Source organism: Melospiza georgiana, chromosome 3 (assembly GCF_028018845.1).
Source record: "Melospiza georgiana isolate bMelGeo1 chromosome 3, bMelGeo1.pri, whole genome shotgun sequence".
Taxonomy (NCBI): domain Eukaryota; kingdom Metazoa; phylum Chordata; class Aves; order Passeriformes; family Passerellidae; genus Melospiza; species Melospiza georgiana.
In genome coordinates this window covers 15,749,628-15,769,194 of record NC_080432.1, presented here as the reverse complement: position 1 = coordinate 15,769,194, position 19,567 = coordinate 15,749,628, and the positions used below count along the sequence as shown (strand labels likewise).

The 19,567-nt window shown below is 54.1% G+C and overlaps 2 protein-coding genes across 4 annotated transcripts; one reads left to right on the top strand and one right to left on the bottom strand.

Moving 5' to 3' along the window:
• The first annotated feature begins 118 nt into the window (after nucleotides 1-118).
• Nucleotides 119-8,526, top strand: GZF1 (GDNF inducible zinc finger protein 1). Of its 3 annotated transcripts, none has more exons than XM_058019980.1 (6): nucleotides 119-209; nucleotides 1,374-2,646; nucleotides 4,515-4,609; nucleotides 5,003-5,170; nucleotides 5,803-5,960; nucleotides 6,653-8,526. In XM_058019980.1, the coding sequence occupies exons 2-6, from the start codon at nucleotides 1,385-1,387 to the stop codon at nucleotides 6,962-6,964; spliced, it is 1,995 nt and encodes a 664-aa protein (XP_057875963.1). In that variant the 5' UTR covers nucleotides 119-209; nucleotides 1,374-1,384; the 3' UTR covers nucleotides 6,965-8,526. The 3 variants fall into 3 exon arrangements, with proteins under 3 accessions (XP_057875963.1, XP_057875962.1, XP_057875961.1); XM_058019979.1 differs by having other exon boundaries at nucleotides 1,371-2,646; XM_058019978.1 differs by lacking the exon at nucleotides 119-209 and having other exon boundaries at nucleotides 224-2,646.
• An 82-nt stretch (nucleotides 8,527-8,608) lies between these two features.
• On the bottom strand, nucleotides 8,609-16,946 carry NAPB (NSF attachment protein beta). The gene is made up of 11 exons (XM_058019981.1): nucleotides 16,753-16,946; nucleotides 14,858-14,937; nucleotides 14,456-14,572; nucleotides 13,703-13,749; nucleotides 13,548-13,625; nucleotides 12,808-12,863; nucleotides 12,496-12,580; nucleotides 11,815-11,919; nucleotides 11,488-11,556; nucleotides 11,227-11,277; nucleotides 8,609-10,220 (listed from the first exon to the last, which is right to left on the bottom strand). Exons 1-11 carry the CDS (start codon nucleotides 16,848-16,850, stop codon nucleotides 10,116-10,118), a joined length of 891 nt encoding a protein of 296 aa, XP_057875964.1. The 5' UTR covers nucleotides 16,851-16,946; the 3' UTR covers nucleotides 8,609-10,115.
• Nucleotides 16,947-19,567: the final 2,621 nt, after the last annotated feature.

Genomic DNA, 19,567 nt, shown 5'->3' with positions numbered 1-19,567 from the left:
ACGCCGGGATTTGGGAATGCCAAAGTCGGGGGCGGTGTAGGGCGCGTTGCCTAGCAACACACGGCGCGCTGTGTGACGTCACTTCCGGCGCGCCTCCGCCGGGGTCGTGGCGCGTCAGTGCTTCCGGCCGCGCCCGGGGCTGAGCGGGAGCCGCGGCCGGGAACGGACTGGGAACAAACCGGGAACAAACCGGGAACGGGGCGGCAGCCGTGAGTGCGGGGGCCAGGGCGGGCTGTCCCCGCCCACCTTCTCTTCCTCCCCTCTTTCCCCCTAATTCCCTCCCCTCCTTCTCTTTTTTCCCCCTTTTTTCCCCTCCTGTTTCTCCCCCTTCTTTTCCCTTCCCTTTTCTTCTCACCCCCTTCCCCTCCTTGTTTCCCCCCTTTTCTCTCCCCTTTTCCCCCCCATCTTTTCCCCCACCCCAGCATTCTCGTGTGATCCAGGGTCCTTTGGAAATGGGGTTGGAAGTGGGCACTGTGGGGCTCTCCGTGAGTTCAGCAGCAGCTGCCTGGGAATCCTTTCTCCACTCCTTTTTGTCTCTTTCCAGCCAGTTTTGCCCCTGGAAAGGGAGGTATTCCTGCGAAAGGGACAGTGCCCAAATGAAATTAGAGGCGTAGTTGTGAAATAACACAAGAAGTAGTTAAAAATCATTTAATTGGGGTAAAAAACGTGGCACTTAGGTATCACTGATTGTTTATAAAGCATTGGGTGAGACATCACTTAATTCCCAGGATGTGGAAAGAAATTCCTCAGGTTCAGGTAGGAACAGGATTAGGCTCAAAAGATTCCTCAGAGCACCTTAAATCCATAGAAACCTGGTTTGTTCTGGGGTTAAATATTTGGGAAAACACCCCAAAACTTCCACTCTTTTTACAAGCTTTGTAGCAGCTTCAGACATGCCCGAGAAATAGGGCCCAATGGAAGGTTGGAAATGGGCCTCCAAAATGTGCAGGCTGTGAGTCCATTTTGAGGAACTCCCATCATTTGGGGGATTTTCAGTGTGTGGATACAATTATCCATCACATAAGAGCTTGGAATTGTATGTGGAAGGCATTTTCAGATGGGCTTTTAGGACTGCAGTAAACTTTCTCCTTAATCTTGCCTTCCTTTTATTGTTGCCTGGTCTGGCCAGGAATCGTTCCTTAATTCCAGGTGCCAGCTCTGTTTGCTCCATCCCTGTCTCAAAGGGTAGGTTCTGGGATTCATGGAAAACTAGGGCTGGGGTTTAAGCTCAGATTCACTCCATGGTTTTCTTGAGGAGGTGGAGATCACTCTGAGGTTTGATTAAACAACCTCAGAGCTCTTCCCAACCCAGCAATTCCATCCGCCCCAAACACGCAGAATGCCGCTGGCTGACGTGGGGATCTCTTCAGCAGGGAGAAGGAAGATGGAAAGCACCCCCGTCCTGCTGGAGTCCAAGTCCTCCCCCATCAACCTGCTGAACGAGATGCAGCAGCTGCGGCTGCTGGGCCACCTGTGCGACGTCACCGTCAGCGTGGAGTACCAGGGCGTGCGCGCCGAGTTCCCGGCGCACAAGGCCGTGCTGGCCGCCACCAGCAAGTTCTTCAAGGAGGTTTTCCTCAACGAGGAGCCCGTGGACGGCCCCCGCAGCAACGTGTTCCTCAACGAGGTGCGCGTGGCGGATTTCGCCTCCTTCCTGGAGTTCGTCTACACGGCGCGCGTGGAGGTGGAGGAGGACAGGGTACAGCGCATGCTGGAGATCGCCGAGAAGCTCAAGTGCCTGGATCTCTCCGAGACTTGCTTCCAGCTGAAGAGGCAGATGCTGGAGTCCGTGCTGCTGGAGCTGCAGAACTTCTCGGAGTCGCAGAATTCCGAGGAGGAGAGCGCCGCCTGCCCCGGCACCGTGCCCGCGGCCAAGGCCGAGCGGGACCCTCCGGATTGTTCCGGAGCGTCTCCCGAGGGGCCGGCTGCCAAGGCCAAGGAGAAGGCGGACAAAAAGAAGGAAGTGCTGAAGGCTCCTTACACCAAGATCCGCAGAGCGAGCGGGCGGCTGGCCGGCAGGAAGGTGTTCGTGGAGATCCCCAAGAAGAAATACACGCGGAGGCTGCGGGAGCAGCAGCGGAACGCCGAGGAGGAAAAGCAGCCCAAGGGCGAGGAGGGAGAGCAGGAGCAGGAGGAGAACTCCAGCAAACCCGAGGCGGCCTCCCAGGAAAACCCCGCCAAGGGCGAGGAGGAGGAGGAGGAGGAGGAGAAGAAGAAGCGCGGTGGCACCTTCAAGTGCGGCACGTGCCAGAAGGAGTTCCTGTACGAGAAGAGCTTCCTGAAGCACATCCAGCAGAGCCACGGCATCGCCTCGGCGCTGGAGTTCCGCTGCGAGACGTGCGCGCAGACCTTCGCCAACCGCTGCAACCTGCGCAGCCACCAGCGGCACGTGCACAGCAGCGAGCGCCGCTTCCCCTGCGAGCTGTGCGCCAAGCGCTTCAAGAGGAAGAAGGACGTCAAGAGGCACGTGCTGCAGGTGCACGAGGGCGGCGGCGAGCGCCACCAGTGCCACCAGTGCGGCAAGGGGCTCAGCTCCCGCACGGCGCTGCGGCTGCACGAGCGCACACACACGGGACACAAGCCCTACGGCTGCCCCGAGTGCCAGGCCAAGTTCTCACAGCCCTCGGCGCTGAAAACGCACATGAGGTAAGGAGCGGCGCTCCCTGCACGCGAGGCGCAGCCCTCAGGGCCTGATAAATCCCTGTTTTTTCCTCAGATGGGGTCTAATGCTCAAGGCCTCCCAAATCCCTGTTTTCATGTGGGGAGCAGCCCTTAGAGCCTCCTTAGTCCCTGTTTTCTTTTTCCCAAATCTCTGTTTTCTACTCATATGGGGTGCAGCCCTCAGGGCCTCCTACATACCTGTTTTCATATGGGGTGCAGCCCTCAGAGCCTCCCCAAATCCCTGTTTTCTCCTCAAATGGGGTGCAGCCTTCAGAGACTCCCAGATCCCTGTTTTCATATGAGGTGCACCCTTTAGGGCCTCCCAAATCCCTGTTTTCTCCTCACATGGTGTGCAGGCCTCAGGGCCTTCTAGATCGCTGTTTTCATGTGGAGTGCAGCCTTCAGGGCCTCCCAAATCCCTGTTTACATGTGGGATGCACCACTCCTTGTTTTTTCTTTCAGGTCCTCCCAAATTCCTGTTTTCTCCTGATACAGGGTTCAGCCCTCAGGGCCTTCCCAAATACCTGTTTTTTCTTTTAGAGCCTCCCAAATCCCAGGTTTCATATGGGGTGCAGCCCTCAGAGCCTCCCCAATCCCTGTTTTCTCCTTATATCCCGCATGGGCCAGGCCCGTGCTGCAGGGAAATCCAGGTGGAATTCCTCCAGCACATCCTCAGACTCAATACAAAGACAAGTGTGGAAATATTTGGGAAGCATTTTGCAGGGTTTTCAATGGGAAAATGACGGATTTGGGGGCGAAGCAGGGAAAACAATGGATCTGGGAACAGGAGGAGGTGGCGCGTCACTGGTGTCACCCACACGGAGCTGATCCAGAACCCGCTGGGTTTTATCTGTCCCAGGCTGTTTTTATCAGGGAAAAAACAGGGTTTTAACCTGTTTTTGTCAGTGTTTTATCTACCTCAGGGCATTTTTATAAGGGAAGAATCATCCCTGAGGGGTTTTAACCTTATTTTATCTTTCTGGGGGCATTTTTATCGGGGAAGAAGTAGATTCTGAGGGGTTTAGTCTAATTTTATACCTTCTTTAATCTGCCTCAGGGCAGAGCCCTTTTCATGAGGGCAAAAATCATCTCTGAGGGGGTTAACCTGATTTTCTCAGTTATTTCATCTGTCCCAGGGTTTTTTTATCAGAGTAAAAATCATTTCCGAGGGACTTGAACCTGATTTTATCAGTTATTTCATGTGTCTCAGAGCAGACATTTTGATCAGGGCAAAAATTCCTCTCTGAGGGGTTGAGCCTGATTTTATCAGTTTTATTTTTTTGAAGGTGTTTTTATCAGGGCAGAAATTAACTCTGAGGGGCTCAAACTTGATCTTTTCAGTCATTTTACCTTGTCTCATGATAGAGACCATTTTATCAGAGTAAGAATCTTCTCTGAGGGATTTAACTTGATTTTATCACTTATTTTATCTGCCTTCAGACAGAGACATTTTTATGAGGGAGAAAATCCTCTCTGAGGGTTTAAACCTGATTTTTTTTCCATTCCCAGAGCCCTTTCAGGAATTTTGGACACTGGAAACTCAATTCTGCCTTAATTTGGGTGTGGTGGCAGCTGGTGGTAGGGATTTCTCGTCCTTGGGGATGTATTTTGCCACGTGGATGTGCCTCTCCAGGAAAAGCAGCCATCCCAACCCCCTGAGAAGCTTTCCCTCACATCCCAAAGGATTTGGAGCCACAACCTGGAGAGGATTTTCTGAATTTAGCTGCGTTTCACTTTGAAAAATTCACTTTTACCATAACATTTTTGGATGTGGGTGTTTACCCAGCAGTAAGGATCAATGGGAATGAGGGAAAGGCTCATCCTGGAGTTCCAACATTCCTTTTTCCTTGCAGGATCCACACAGGGGAGAAGCCCTTTGTGTGTGATGAGTGTGGGGCCCGCTTCACCCAGAACCACATGCTCATCTACCACAGGCGCTGCCACACAGGTGAGGCTGGAAAACTGGGAAAGTCCAATCCCAAACATTCCAGGTAAAATTTTGCCTGAGAAAGGTTCCCAAGTATATCCTGTGATTTGAAGCTGAGGGAGGGTTGATTTAAATTGGATTTTGGGAAGAAATTCCTCTCTGTGAGAGTGGTGAGGCCTGGAACAGTTTTCCTAAAGAAGCTGTGGATTCCCATCCCTGGAATTGTTCCAGGTCAGGTTGGGAGTGGCTTGGAGCAACCTGGAATAGGGGAATGTGTCCCTGCCCATGGAATGGTTTGGAACTGGGTGACCTTTAAATATCTCCACAGTGAGGACACGCTCTGGAATTTCTGTGGGATTTTAACAGCATTCCCAAAGTTCTGCTGGTTTAATCCTCATTTTCCCCCTTTTCTAGGGGAAAGGCCTTTTATGTGTGAAACCTGTGGGAAGAGCTTTGCCTCCAAGGAATACTTGAAACACCACAACCGGATCCACACGGGATCCAAGCCCTTCAAATGTGAGGTTTGCTTCCGGACCTTTGCCCAGAGGAATTCCCTGTACCAGCACATCAAAGTCCACACAGGTAGGATGTGTCCCTTTTCTGGGATACACAGGTAGGATGTGCTTCTTTTCTTGGATACACACCCCTCACCACTGCAATATTCCAGCAAGGAATTCTCAGCCACGTTTTTCCCCGTGTGCACTGCTTAATGTCTTATGTTCTCCCCTTCTCCCCCTAGTCCTGAGTGACAGCAATTCCCTGGAATGCTTCCACAGGCTGTGGAGATACCTTAAAAACCTGCCAGGATCATTGGTGATGGAGAGCTCTGGTATAGCTCCGAAGGTTTTTCCAGGGAAGGAGGAAAATGGGATCCGTTTCCAAACAGGGAGTTTGTGGTGTGTTCAGAGTGATCCCAGGGCTGGCAGTGGCTCAGGGGTTCTTGCTCAGAGAAGGGTGAACAAGGAGGAGGAATACTTGGATTCTGGGCAGGACTTGAGTCTCTAATGGAAAACCCATGGAAAAACAGAGTGGCAGCACATCTTTACGGGGCTGGGAGGAGCTTGCTGCCTCCAGAGGGGTCGCAGTGTGACATTTGTACCCCAGGATGTTTTCCCTGACCACTCCCTGCCAGCCAGGGGTAGCTGGGCACTGCCGAGGCACAGCAGCTGTGTTCTGCCCGCATTCCCAGCCTGTGTCCCATGCTGCATTCCCAGGGGAGCGGCCGTACTGCTGTGACCAGTGTGGGAAGCAGTTCACGCAGCTGAACGCGCTGCAGCGGCACCACCGCATCCACACCGGCGAGAAGCCCTTCATGTGCAACGCCTGCGGCAGGACCTTCACCGACAAATCCACCCTGCGCCGGCACACCTCGGTACGATCCCGCTGCTAGGGGGGATCTTGGGAGGGAATTGTTCCCTGGGAGGTTGGGAAGGCCCTGGCACGGTTCTCCCAGAAAAGCTGTGGGTGCAGGACCTTCACCGACAAATCCACGCTGTGCCGGCACACCTCAGTACAATCCCACAGTCCTGGCCTGCCAGGACCACATTCCAGCTCCTCAGAGCCACGTTCCATGGGACTGACGGGTCAAGCCCAGAGCAGACTTCCAGTTCAAGCTGATGGAAGTTGGGCTTAGGTGGGATGTTGGGAAGGAATTCTTCCGTGGGAGGTTGGGAAGGCCCTGGCATGGTTCTCCCAGAAAAGCTCTGGGTACAGGACCTTCACCGACAAATCCACACTGAGCCAGCACACCTCAGTATGATCCTGCAGTTAGGGGGGATGTTGGGAAGGCCCAGGCACAGTTTTCCCAGAAAACCTGTGGGTGCTGCATTCGTGGAATTGTTGAAAAGCCAGGCTGGACAGGGCTTGGAGCAACCTGGGACAGGGGAAGGTGTCCCTGTCAATGGCAAGGGTTGGGACTGGATCATCTTTATGGTCCAGTCTTCCAAACCCAAACCATTCCATGACTCCAAAACAAAAAATTTTTCTACCAACATCAAATACAAGCTTGATCCAAACTTTGTCATCCCATATCCAACCTTCTCTCTCCTGGTTATTCCTTTGCAGATCCATGATAAAAACACCCCCTGGAAGTCCTTCCTTGTCATCGTGGAAGGAGCTGCAAAAAATGACGAGGGGCACAAAACGGAGCTTCCTGATGAGGAATACGAGGTGTCCCCCAAAATCCCGGAGAAGCTGCTGTCCTTCCCAGAGAACAGCCCCTACCAGAGCCTGGCAGCAGTCCCGGGAAGTGGGAATTCCAGCACGGACTGTAAGGCCTCTGGAGCACAGGAGTCCCTGCTGGGAGAGCTCACCGTGCTCCACACGCAGACGGACTCTGGGCAGCCCCAGCTCCATGCCCTGGTGAACATGGAATAATTTGGGATTGCCTCCTGCTCCTTAGGCTGCACCCCTTGTACAGTCCTTGGCCTGAGGGAGGCTGGTGGTGGGAAGCTGGGAAAGAGTGGGTTTCCAGCTTTCCTCTGGAAATTCCTTCCCCAGCTCCATCTCCTGATGGTCGGGCAGGGTGTCACCACACCAGGGAATTTGTAGGAATTCAGGGGGTGGCTCAGGTACCTTGGTGGTGCAGGTTTGTTTTCCAGGGAATTCAATGCCACATGGACAATCAGGAGAACCGATGTTTCTCTATGACATTTGCTGTGTTTTCCCCAGTGGAATTTCATCCAGGAGAAGTCTGGCTAAATTTGCTTTTCAGGAAACGTTGGTTTCTCTCTGCTTTTGCCAAAGATCCCAACGAGTGGGAGCAGCTTTGGAGTTTCATTCCAGGAGTTTGGAGTCTCTGAGCAGCAAAAAGGGGCAGGTGGCAGCCAAGTGCTAGTTCCTTGGTTTTACAATTGCAGGGAAACTGGAGCAGTCTGGCACTTGGATCCTGTCAGTTCTCACCTTCCAGCTGCTCCAGCTCCCATGGAATTTGGAGAACAAGACATCTCCTAGAGCTGTGCTGGAAGGGGCTCAGTTCAGAGGCTTTTCCTGCTCCATTTTTAGTGGAATAGGATTTGAGGGATTTCCCCTGGGCAGGGAAGGAGCCTTGGAGTGTTGTTCCAGCTGGGCTGACTCCTGGTTTTTCATAACAGCAGCTCAGTGTGCTATGGTTTAATGCTTCAAACCTTGGGATGGACTTCCCAGTGTAAAAACCCAGTTTTTCCCATTCTTTTTCCCATTTTTTTGCCTGTTCCTGTAGTATTCCCACAGCAGTTCCTCAGCTGAAGCTGTGAGCAGAACTTTGGGAAAGGTAAGCACAATCCAGCCTGGTGAGATCCAGCAATAAATACCCCCCCACACCTGTGGCACAGAGCTATTTTTTGGGATAAAGGGATGGCAGAGGCTTTCTCATAGAACTCTAAGATAGAAGAAAAGGAATTTTTGTACCAGAGGACATTTCCAAGAGTTATATTTGAGATATTTATTCCTGCTGGAGCTCAGTTATTCCCAATGGAAGGAAAGGGGTTGTAGATATATTTAAGGGCTGAGCACTGGGATCTGGAGCTGGGGAATGTTTTGTAAGTGAGTTACTTGTTTGAGCTGTTCCTATTAAAATATGGAATATGGAGACCTCCCAGTGACTCAGTCGTATCCAAGTGGGACACTTTGGCATATTGACAGGCTTGGAAAGTTCACCTGGAGAAGAGAAGGTTCCCTGGAAACCCCAGAAGGAGCCTGCAAGGAAAAGCATGAGGGATTCTTCATCAGGAATTACAGTGACAGGACAAGAGGGAGGGAATGACTTCCCAGTGAGAGAGGGGAATTCAGGAGGGTTATTGGGAAGGAATTCTTCCCTATGAGAATGGGGGAGCCCTGGAAGAGTTTTCCCAGAGAATCTGTGGCTGCCCCATGCCTGGAAGTATTCACAGGGATTGGAGCAAGCCAGGATAGTGGAAGGTGTCCCTTCCCACCCACACCATTCCCTGATTCCCAACAGGAATTGAAGGCATCACAGCCCCTCCCAGCCTCCATCCCACCGTGCTCCAGCCTTTTGAGTTTTCCAGAAGAACCACTTCTCCCTTCTTCCATCCATGATTTTCACTTTATTCATGTACAGAGTCACACCAAACATGATATTCTTGCTAAGGCCATTTCCTTAAATAAGTTTTCCAAGTAGAGAGTGATGGAGGTGGGGCGGGAATACAGCGGGAGTGGCGGAATTGTCACCTGGGAACCGTCACAATTCACCATGGATACAGCAGAGGACATGCTGGAGCTACTCACACACAACTACCAGGTGTAGGGATGGAGTAACAGCCCTCCTGCTCCTCCTGTCCTACAACACCGACACGGGGAACGGCAACAGAACCAAAAAAACACCGGGAAAAGTGGAGCCTCCCAAGCTGTGCTTCCCCTCATCCCGGCTCCCACAGTGCTGGATGCCTGATAAAGCCATTCCTGAGGGTGGGAATGGATGAACTCTGTGGAGCTGGGAGATCCCCCCCATTGCCTCCCAACTTTTCCATCTGGTTGGGATGTTTGGGATGAACACAAGGACCTGTGGGAAACAGAGATCGGGAAGGGTGGGAAAACACCAAACCAAGGAGAATTTGGCATGGATCAGGATTTTTGGTTTTCAAAACTTTAGAGCCCAACGAGCCAAGCTCTATCCAAAGCCCAACATTCCAACCTGACTTTTTCCAGAGGAAAGAGGGGCTGGGGCTGCCTGGAGCCTCCAGAACAGCCCTAAATTACTGACTTCACTCTTCCCAAAGAGTGACAAATTGCACAAGCTCCCGACGCCTCCGACGCATCCTGGAAAAACCAGGCAGCTCAATCCTCTCTCCTTAACCACACACCCATCAATTCCTGCAGGAATTTTTCAACTTTTCCCAAGCAAACTGTGCCCCTCTGCCACCTGGATTCCAACAAGGCTCCTGTGGGATCCACACCTGCGTGCAGCCAAAGGGTCGGAATTTAGGGATTGTGCCCGGCACACGCAGAGGGTGAGGTGCAAAAACAGATCCTTCCTCAGGTGGAATATTTGGGAGTGGAGGGATGGGATGCACCACGAACTAAAGTGGGAAATCAATCCAAGAAAGATGGAAACCAAGCAGGACCTAGGGCCGACACCAACCCAAGGTTCTTGGAATGCCTATGGCGTGGTGGGGGTGTGCAGGATATTCCCAATTCCCAAAGCCTCTGCCTAGCACCACTTCCAGACCCCCAAATCCAAGTGTATCCAACACTTGAGAACGGGAAAACGGGAACACAACGGGCTGGAAGCGCTTATTGGTACTGTGCTGGCCGTGATGGAATATGTACATGCTGGAACCAACGGGACAGCAGGAAAACCGGGAGCTGCGAGTGCAGGCACCGGGATGGGCGAGACCAAACCCAAGGAGGAGAAGGAGGAATTCCGCTCCAAGGGCTTCTCCCGCCTGGCATCCGCCCAGAGCGTCACCACAGAGCGGGGGCTAAAGAAACACAGTGAGCCATGGGAGTGGGAAGCGACGAAAGAAAGCGCGGGATTGGGTCGGGAATTCCCGAAAAGTCCTCGGCTGGAGGCGAGAAGGGCCCGCGGGCGTCACTTGAGGTCGCCGTCGCCCTCGCCCTGGATGGTTTTCTTGATGCGCAGCAGCATCGTGGTGAGCCACTGATCCAGCCGCGAGATGGAGTCGAATTCCTTCACCTGGCACCAGCAAAAATTGTGGATCAGGGAGCGGGAGGGAAAGGGAACGAGGCGGGAATGCGGCAGGGATGGATGGGAGGGAGTGGCAGAGATGGGAATAGACGAGTGGCTCCTCCTGGGAATAAAGGGGAGGGGAAAAGGACAGAAAAGGGAGGAGGGGAATGCAAAGAGCAATAAAGGGAAAGGGGTGGGGGGGGGAAAACAAGGGAAAGGGAGAGAAAAACAAGGGGAAAAGGGAATAAAAGGAAACAAAGGCAAAGGTGAAACAAGGGCAAAAGCAAAACAAGGGGAAGGGGGAAAAAGGGAAGGGTGGAAAAGAGGAAGAGAGGATAAAGGGGAAGAGGAAAAGAGGAAGAGGAGAAAGGGAAAGAACCAAGGGGGAGGGGAAACAAAGGGGAAAAACAAGAGGGAAAAAATACAAGGAGAAAGGGGGAAAACATGCAAGGGGAAAGTGGGGAAAAACAAGAGAAAGGAAAAAAAAGGTAAAGGAAAAACAGGAAGGGGAAAAAGGGAAAGAAGAAAGGAAAGGAAAGGAAAGGAAAGGAAAGGAAAGGAAAGGAAAGGAAAGGAAAGGAAAGGAAAGGAAAGGAAAGGAAAGGAAAGGAAAGGAAAGGAAAGGAAAGGGTACTAGAAAGAAGGAAGGGAAAGAAAGAGGGGTGAGGGAAAAAGGAAAGGGGGTGAAAAGGAGGAAGGGCAAAAAAAAAGAAGTGGGGAGAAACAACAGAAACCAGAGGAAAAAAAGGGAAAAAGGGAAAAGGCACAGGGCCACAGTCCAGGGAAAAGTCTCTCCAAACCCGACTTGAGCTCTTTAGGCTCCTGTAAAACGCCAAGAGAGCCACAGCAAACCCAGACAGGATCTGAATTCTCCATGAAAAGCCAGGAATGTTTAAGGAGAAAGCTGGGACCTTGCTGTACCAGCTGTCCCCAGCCCCTCTCTGCAGGGCACAGGCATCCCAAAAAAGAGAAGGAAGAAGCAGCATTCCCAAGTGCACCCATGGGTACTCACAGCCTCGGTGTAGGCCTCACTGTTCTGCTCCTCATGAGCTTCCAGCAGTTTCTGGGAAAACACCAGGAAAAATTAGGGAATGCTCTATTCCTGCATGTTCCCACTCCGGCATCTCATCCCAGGGAACAGAGACCGTGAAAAGCACCCACCACAAACAGGGGTCTGGGCCAAACCCAGGGAAAAGCAAGGCTGATGTCCTCTAAAATGCTGGGATAAAGGAAAAAAACCCTGGAAAAGTGAGAAATCCCCCTGGTCACTCACTTTCAATAGCTTGCATTCCCGGGAATCTGTGAAAGCCGGGAACATTTCTTCGTATTTCTCCAGTGCAAGCTGGAAGAGAGAACAGATTCCTTCACACACCATTCCTATTTTTTTCCCCCAGGATTTGCCTTCCAATCCTCAAACTTAGGAAAATATCCACTAAGAATCCAATGTGACAGTGGCACATGATGAATTCCAGCCACTGCTGAGGAGGGATCAGGGATGAGGAGGGATCAGGGACTTTGGAAAAATAGCTGTGAGCCCACTGAGCTTCTCCCAGCTGGCTGAGGCTGGTGAGGAGGGATTGGGAATTCTGGGATAACTGACCTTGGCATTCAGCTCATCCACGATGAAGTGGCACAGGGCAGCTTTGAAGAAATATTCTTTGGCGCTGTACTTGAGCAAAGGGTTATCCATCGTGTTTGTTCCCACCTGGACAAAAAAAAAAAACATGGAAAAAAGGGGCAGGAAAGGAAAGCCTGGATTAAATCAATTCATATTCCACCCTGAGCCACAGGGCTGGGAAAAAAAGGCATGAAAAAATGACAAAAAGCTGTTGGGAAGCAGGGAGGTTTTGAACTCATCCCAAGGAAAGTTGGATCCTTGGTTGATGAGGAAATGGAAAAACAAATCCACTTGGGGAAAAGCTGCTCCAGGATTAACACTCTGGAAGCACCAAGCAGCACTGTTGGTATTTGCAGGTAAATGTCCAACAAAAGGCAGAGCTGATAAATCCAGGAGGGAATTTTCTGCCAAAGGGAGTTGAAAATATGTTCAAAGGGGAGTTTTTATAAGGGGAATTTTTATGGATTTTTCCCAACCTTTTCCTGGAAACATGAAAATCATGGATGTGGCACTTGGGGACACTTGGCCATGCGGGGGGAACAGTGGGACTCTGACCTCAGAGAACCTTTCCAGCCTAAACAATTCCCTGATTCTGGCAGTTCTGCCAACCCCTGGGCCCTGTTCCTTCGGAAGGTGCTATTCCCATGGGATGTGGCTCCTGACCTGCTCGTAGATCTCGATGGCTTTCTGGTACTGCTCCAGCTGCGCCGCATAGGCCGCCACCTTCAGGAGACACTTGTTGGCTGAGCTGCAACCACATCCCAAAAATCAGGCCCTGAATCCTGGGAATTCACCAGCCCACGCCCCAGCACCCATTCCCAGAGAGAGAAGTGGGAACCCAGAGCAGGGATTTAGAGGAATTCTCTTGGAACAGCCCAAATTAGAAGTGTGCTGGTTATGGGAGTGTTTGGGATGGATCCCTCTTCCAGGGATAGATCTCTGTTCCAGCCCTTCCCGATGATCCCAAGGACTTGCCTGTTGGATTCCTCTCCCTTGTAGTAATCTGCAGCCTGCTCGTAGTGTGCAATGGCCTGGGGACAGAAATGTGGGATCAGTCATCCTGGGATACAGCACCCCAGGGAACAGCAGCAACAGTCAGGGAGGGGGGTGGGATCCAAGGGAGCGGAGCTGAGGAAGGAAATCCTTGCCTGGAAAATAACCCCTAAATCCCATCCAGTTTTGTCCTGCAAAATTCCAGCAGGAGATCCACAGCGGGATTCCTGCTCAGGGAGTTTGGAAGTGGGGACGAGGAAATCAGTGCTGAAGTGGGAACTAAAAGTGACTAAAATGGCTCCATGACACTCCCAAAGAGCTTTTCCAGTGGGGAACACCCAGGTGGATTCTCACCGGAGCGTTTGGCCAGTGCTGCTGGCACAGGGACACACCAGAGACTTGGGATTGCTCCATGAAAACCTCCAGGCTGGGAAAACCATTAACTCCAGCTCATGGCTGGATTGCACCTACACCAGGAATTCCGGTGCTGGATGGAAGAAGGGAATTCTTGAGCTCAGGGCAAGGAAATCCCAGAACAGTTTGGGCTGGAAGTGATCTCAACTGTGATCTCCTTCCACTGCTGGGAACAACTTCCACCATCCCAGCCTGCTCCAGCTTGGCCTTGGACACTTCCCGGGATGTGGCAACCACGGGTTTTCTGGGAAAGCCGCGCCAGGGCTGCCAATGACGTCACTGATGATGTCACCAAGGTGTCCCCTCACCTTCTCGATGTCCACCAGCTCGGCCTCGTAGATCTCGGCGATGGTGATGTGGTGCTTGGCGGCGATGGTGAAGCGGCCCTGGGGACGGGAGGGGAGCGGGATGAGGCGCGGCGTTCCCGGGAGGCCGCGCGGCGTTCCCGGGAGCGGGGCCTTACCATGTCCGTGTAGATATCGATGGCTGCGTTTAAGCAGTTGATGGCCTCTGCAGCGTGTGTGAGAGACAACAGCGTCAGCCACTCCCGCTCCCAAACCCACCCGGCAGCTCATCCAGGGAATATCTGCCCACAGAGCGGGGCTCTGGAATGACCTCAGCCCCGGCACCCCCAGCAATTCCCAAAGGAACAAACACCAGGACGACCCAACCCCAAGTTTGCTGTCTGCATCCCCCAATGGAGCAAACTGCAAGGGATCAACTCCAAAACGCTGCTGTTTTCCAGGGAATCTGAGAGTTTGTCATCCACCCTGAGTTTGTTCCCCTGTCTCCTGGGATAATGCTAGTGGGAGGTGGGGGGTTTGCTTCCAGACCTAGCTAGGGAAAAGTGGATTGGAGACCTTCCCAAAAATCACAGCCTGGTTAAAAGAATCCCAGATCCTTTATTCTCATCCCAACAAAGGCCAGGACTGGGGAAAGCCTCGGGGACACAGCAGGGATCCTCCTGCAATCCAGCCCAGTGACTGCCTGAAGCCATTCCCCAAAGCCAAGCCAAACCAGGATGGAAGCTGCCAAAAGTCCTGACACCTTGCAGCATCCCAAATCCCAACAAACACCAAGAGGAGACACCAGGACAGCGCTGACCTCCTGCATCATCCCAAAGCACCTTGTGGAAAAGCAGGAATGCAGCTGTGCCAGCAGTGAGCCTTTGGCTGGGAGCAATCCCACATTCCAGTGCCGTATTCCGCTGCCTTACCTTGCGGATCTGCTTTTTTGTAGGCATTCCCAGCATCCACAAAGCTGGTGGCTGAGTCGTGCTTGCTCTGCAGCTGCATGTGCAGCTTGGCTGCCTGGCAAAAGGCATTTCCTGCCGCTGGAAAAGAGGGAATACAACCCGTGAATCCCGTGAGCGAGCGGGAATGCGCCTCTTCCAGAACCTAGGGAGACTCAGGGATGAGAGCTTCCCAAGCAGGATCACCAGCTGGCATCTTAAAATTCCTCCAACATCCTTCAGCTCACTCCCTTTGTACACTCTCCCAGTATTTAAATAGGAATTGCACGGACACAGAGACCGTTCCCCATGGAATAATTCACAGGAAGACGTTTGGGCGCTCTGGGATCACCCACGCCCCCCCAGATCCCAGGATTTGGGACTCACCACTCCAGTTTTTGGCGATCTTGAACATGTTGGCAGCCCTGGTGTACATCTCACAGGCCTCCTCCACGCGGGTGTTGCCCCTGGAATGCAGCAGGAATGCTCCTGAGGGCAGGCAGGGAGGGATCGGCTCCAAAGCCAAAGCTGGGATTGGGAATTGGGAATCTTGGCCTCTCCGGGCTCTGTGAGGCTGATCCCACTCCCCATGGGAGAACACTGAAAGGGGAATGCTGGATTTGGGGGCTCTCCCAGAATTCCAAGATGCCAAAGGTCAGACTATTGGTAAGAAAATGCAGATTTTTCATGGAAACCCTGGGAAAAAAAATGAGGCTCTGGGGGCAGCTCCTTGCTCTCCATAACTCCCTGACAGGAGCCAGGAGGGATTGGGCTCTGCTCCCACAGAAAAAAAGGAATCCCAGAATCCATAATGCTGGAAAATCTCTCAAGCCCATGAATCCAACATTTCCCCAAAATCCATGTCCCCAAATGCCACAACCACACTGCTCTTAAATCCACCTCACAACAGGGATTATTCCACTTTCTTTCCCATCCCCTGGGAATTGTGGCACTTTTCTCCCCTCCCTCTCTCCCTCTGGCAGCCGAGCACGGTTGGTTTGGAAGCACAGGAGGGATTTTTGGATCCCTCCTTGCCCTTGGAAGGCACCTCTGGCACAAGCCAAAGCCAACAGAGGCAGCACTGAGGAATGCTACACTCGGAGAGGTCTCTGGAACAAGGCAGGTCCCAGCCTTTTAATCCCAAAAAAATCAGAAATAAAAGGATAACAGCTCTTGTGCAAGGTGATGGAGCAATTCCAGGAAGAGCCCAAGTGGGAAGAAGGCATTTGGCCGGCACTGGGAATCCTGGACATCCCGTTTGCAGGGAAGGTGCCAAGAGCCGAGTCACCCCCACCCCCCCCCACCTTTCCTTCCTATTTTTTTTCCCTCCATCTGCTTTTAGCCCTGAAAATTAAAAATTCCTCTCTCGAAATCTCTGTCCGTTCCCTCCAAGGATTTTCAGGAATTTGCCACCCGGATTACGCTCCTGGAGCAGGCCCTGACTGATTAATCTGCCGGCGGCCAGAGAGAAATTTCTATTTAAAACTTGTGGATTTTCGGGCGGCCGCAGCCGATTTTTCCGGGCTGATGGATAAAAACCTCCCGGCCTGCATAGAGCATCGCTCCGGGAATGTTCTTTCCTTAAAAAAAAAAACGGAAGAAAAGCAGGACTGGGGTGGCCAAACCACTCCGTTTGCAGGCACACCCCCAGGAACAGCAGGCCCTGTTGGGGGAAAAGGACGCTCTGCCATTTTCTGGGATAACGCCGGCCGTAGTCCTGGGATGCCCGGGTTCCCTGGGATTTCGGGAGAGCCCATCCGTGCCAGGGCGAACCCGGGGATGCCGGGAGATGATTCCCCCCGGGATAAGGCCGGGATGAGGAGCGCGGGGAGGGGACAGGAGCCGCAGAGGCCGAGCGCGCCCGTCACAGCGCTGTGGCCAGCGATGGCCAGGAGGGACTGATCCAGGGAATCCGGGCTTGGATCGGGATGGGAGCGCTCCGTGTGCCCCCTCCCCGTGCTCTGGCAGGGATAAGGAAAACACTGACCCACAGTGAGGGGCAGGAGTTGGGAAAAAGGGGGAAGAGATCGGGAAGGAGAGGATGGAGGAGATGGGAAAGGGGGGCAGGAAATAGGGAAGGGGGCGGATGTGGGAGATGGGGAAGGAAGGGATGCAGGAGATGGGAGGGGGGCCGGGGGCTCAGGAGCTGGGAATGGGGGTGTAAAGGGGGACAAGAGCTGAGGAGGAGGATCCAGAGCCGGGGAGGCGGGGGGAGATGCAGGAGATTGGAAGGGGGATGCAGGAGATGGGAAGGGGGGAATGCGGGATGCGGGGCCGCTCACCCGAAGAGCCCCCGCAGGAAGGAGTGCGAGCCCTTGACGCGCTTCTCGGCCTCCGCCATGAGCTGCACGGCCTCCCGCTCCTTGCCGGCGCTGTCCATCGCTCCCGCTTTTCCTGCTCTCCTTCCTCCCTTCCTTCCTCCTCCTCCTCCTCCTCCGCGGCACCGGGAGCGCGCCGGGCGCGTGCGCGGGGCGGGGCGCGCGCAGGATGCGGGATGCGGCGGGATCCGGCCGGGATCGGGGATGAGCGGCTCCTCCCTCTGGCTATTCCCGAAGCGGGATTCCTTCGGGAGATAACTCAAAAGACGGATGTGGGAATGGGAGCGGGATCCCAGCTGGAGGTGGGATCTGTGGCAGCAGACCAGTCCTTATCCTGAAGGTTATTTATGTCACTGTCCGAGTGTCCAGGGAATTACCTCACCTGTAAACTCAGATTCCCGGGAGGGAGGCTACACTTTCCTGGGAATATTCCACACTAAGGATAATCAGAAGGGTCACCTGTGTCCTGCCCCCGTTACATGAGCGCACATTTGAGTTGTTCAAAACCGCCCCTGGAAGGAGTGAGCCCTGTACGGGGAAAATTGGGATGGATATTCCTGCCTGATCCCTCCCCTGCGCACCCGGGCCGAGGGAATCCCATAACGCGAACAACCCGTCGAACTACAACTCCCAGTGTGCCCCGCGGCCGGCGCGCGGTGTGACGCCACCACCCCACGCCAGTTGTCGCCATGGCGACGCTGGCGCATCCCGGCGTCGCTCCCATGGGAACGTCCCGCATGGCGTCCCGGGAACGGCGGGAACTGGCCAGCAAAGACCTCGCGCTCCCCCCGGCCCCGATGTCCCGAATCCCTCCCTGTGAGGGAATGCCGGCTCTGCAGTGCCGGGAACACCCCGTGATGATTCCCCGGGAAAGGAACTCCCGGCTGCGGTGTCCCAGGAATTCCAGGTGAGTGACCTGGTTTCAGGGCTGGGCGAAATTAAAGCCGGGAGCGTTTCCCGAGGCAGGAACTGCCATCCCCATCCAAGCTCGCTGGGAAACTGTTCCGCACTGGATCCCAATTAACCCCAGGGGTTTTTCCCTTTTCCAGGCAGGACGACATGGAGCCTTTTTCTCTCTCTGAGCTCGGGCTCCCAACAGAAAACAAAGCTATCCAGGGAATTCTCTGTCCCATGGCTGTGGAGCTCTGCCACCTCCTCCTCGCCCTGCAACGGGAAGATGGGATTTGTTCGGCCTTTCCCACTTTGGGGGAAAAGGCAGGAAAATTAGCCAAAGCTATGGAAGAACTCGCTGCTGTGGCAAGGAGGTGAGGTGGATGGGAGTCTCCTGGGTGGATTTTGGGCTGGGAAGTGATGGAAAAGGTGTCAGGGAGCCTGCATCCTCCTGGAGAGGCGGGATTGGGAGTGGGGAATAGAGCTGAGCCCAGTCCTTTCATTCCAGGCTGTCTGAGGATTCCGGTGAGGAAGGGAGCACGGAGGCGTGTCCCGTGGGTGAATCCCTGCTCCAGGCCGGGAGGGACGTGGTGCTGGCAGCATTCCAGCTCCAAGAGCATCCGGACAGCCCCCAGCACCGAGAGCACCTGGCAGCGGCCGCCAGGAGGAGTCTGATGGAGACAGCAAAGGTGAGGGCACACCGGGAAGGGGCACGAGCAGCGGGAAGCTCCAGCAGATCCATAGAGCAAACCACTCCTCCTCCCGCTCCATGGATGGAATGGGAATTCCTGACCTGAGCGGCTTTTCTGCCTTGTTTCCTGGTTAGATCCTTCAGCTGGAAGAGGCTGCAGGGATGAGGAGGATCAGTGGCACTGCCAGCTGGCTCCTGGAATGCCTGGGCATGCTGCGGGATGCCCGGGACACTCCAGGGCTGCTGGCTGTATTCCAGCCCTTCGCTGAGGCCGTGCTCCTGCTGAGCCGCCTGACAGCCGAGCGCCTCCAGGAACTCCGGGATTGTCCTGCAGGGAAGAGCTTGGCCCAGACCCTGCAGCTGCTCCACAAGTGCGTCCCACTCATCCACACAGCCCTGACACATTCCAGGGACAGCCAAGCTGACCTCTCCCAGGATTCTGTATTCCAGCAGACGGAGAGGACCATCAGGGAGCTCCTCTCCCTGCTCAGGGAGCCCCAGGACAGGAGTGGGACCTTCTCCCAGCAGCTGAGCAGGCTCCAGGCTCTCCTCTCCCACCCTGACCCCCTGCGCCTTTCTGAGGGCGGGTTCAGCTCCCACTTGGATGCGGTCATTCTCCATGGAATGCTGCTGGCAGAGTCATCCAGGCTGGATCTGCAGCTGGAGCTGGTGGAACATTGCTGGGCCCTGCTGCAGCTGAGGAGGAGCATCTGCAGCCACATGAGCCAGAGGGAGGGCCAGGGAGAGCAGGGACTGGAGCGGGAATGTCACAGCTTGAGGGAGGAGCTGGAAAACCTGGACCGGGCAGCGCTCAGGGCCACGCTGTGCCAAATCCTGGATGGATTCTTCCAGGAGAAGGAGCCCCTGAGGCAGCTGGTTGAAGGTGCCCTTAGCCTTGCCCATTCAGGATGCTGTCCAGCAGGAGCAGGAGGAATTTTAAGGAAGCTCCAGCCCCTCATTGCCGGCTTCTTCGCTCAGGCCCAGCGGATGCTTCGAGCGGCCGATCTGCTCCTGGCCAGGTGTGCCAAGGCCCAAACTGCCAGGGAAATCCGGGAGGGCATGGAGCACCTGCGGAGCCTCCTGGCCAGCCTCCCTTCCCTGCTCATGGAAACAAGTGGGAACACCATGGAGCAGCTCCAGGCCCTGAGCTGTGCCTGGGCCAGAGCCACCAACAGCCTCCTGCACTGCTTTGAGGAG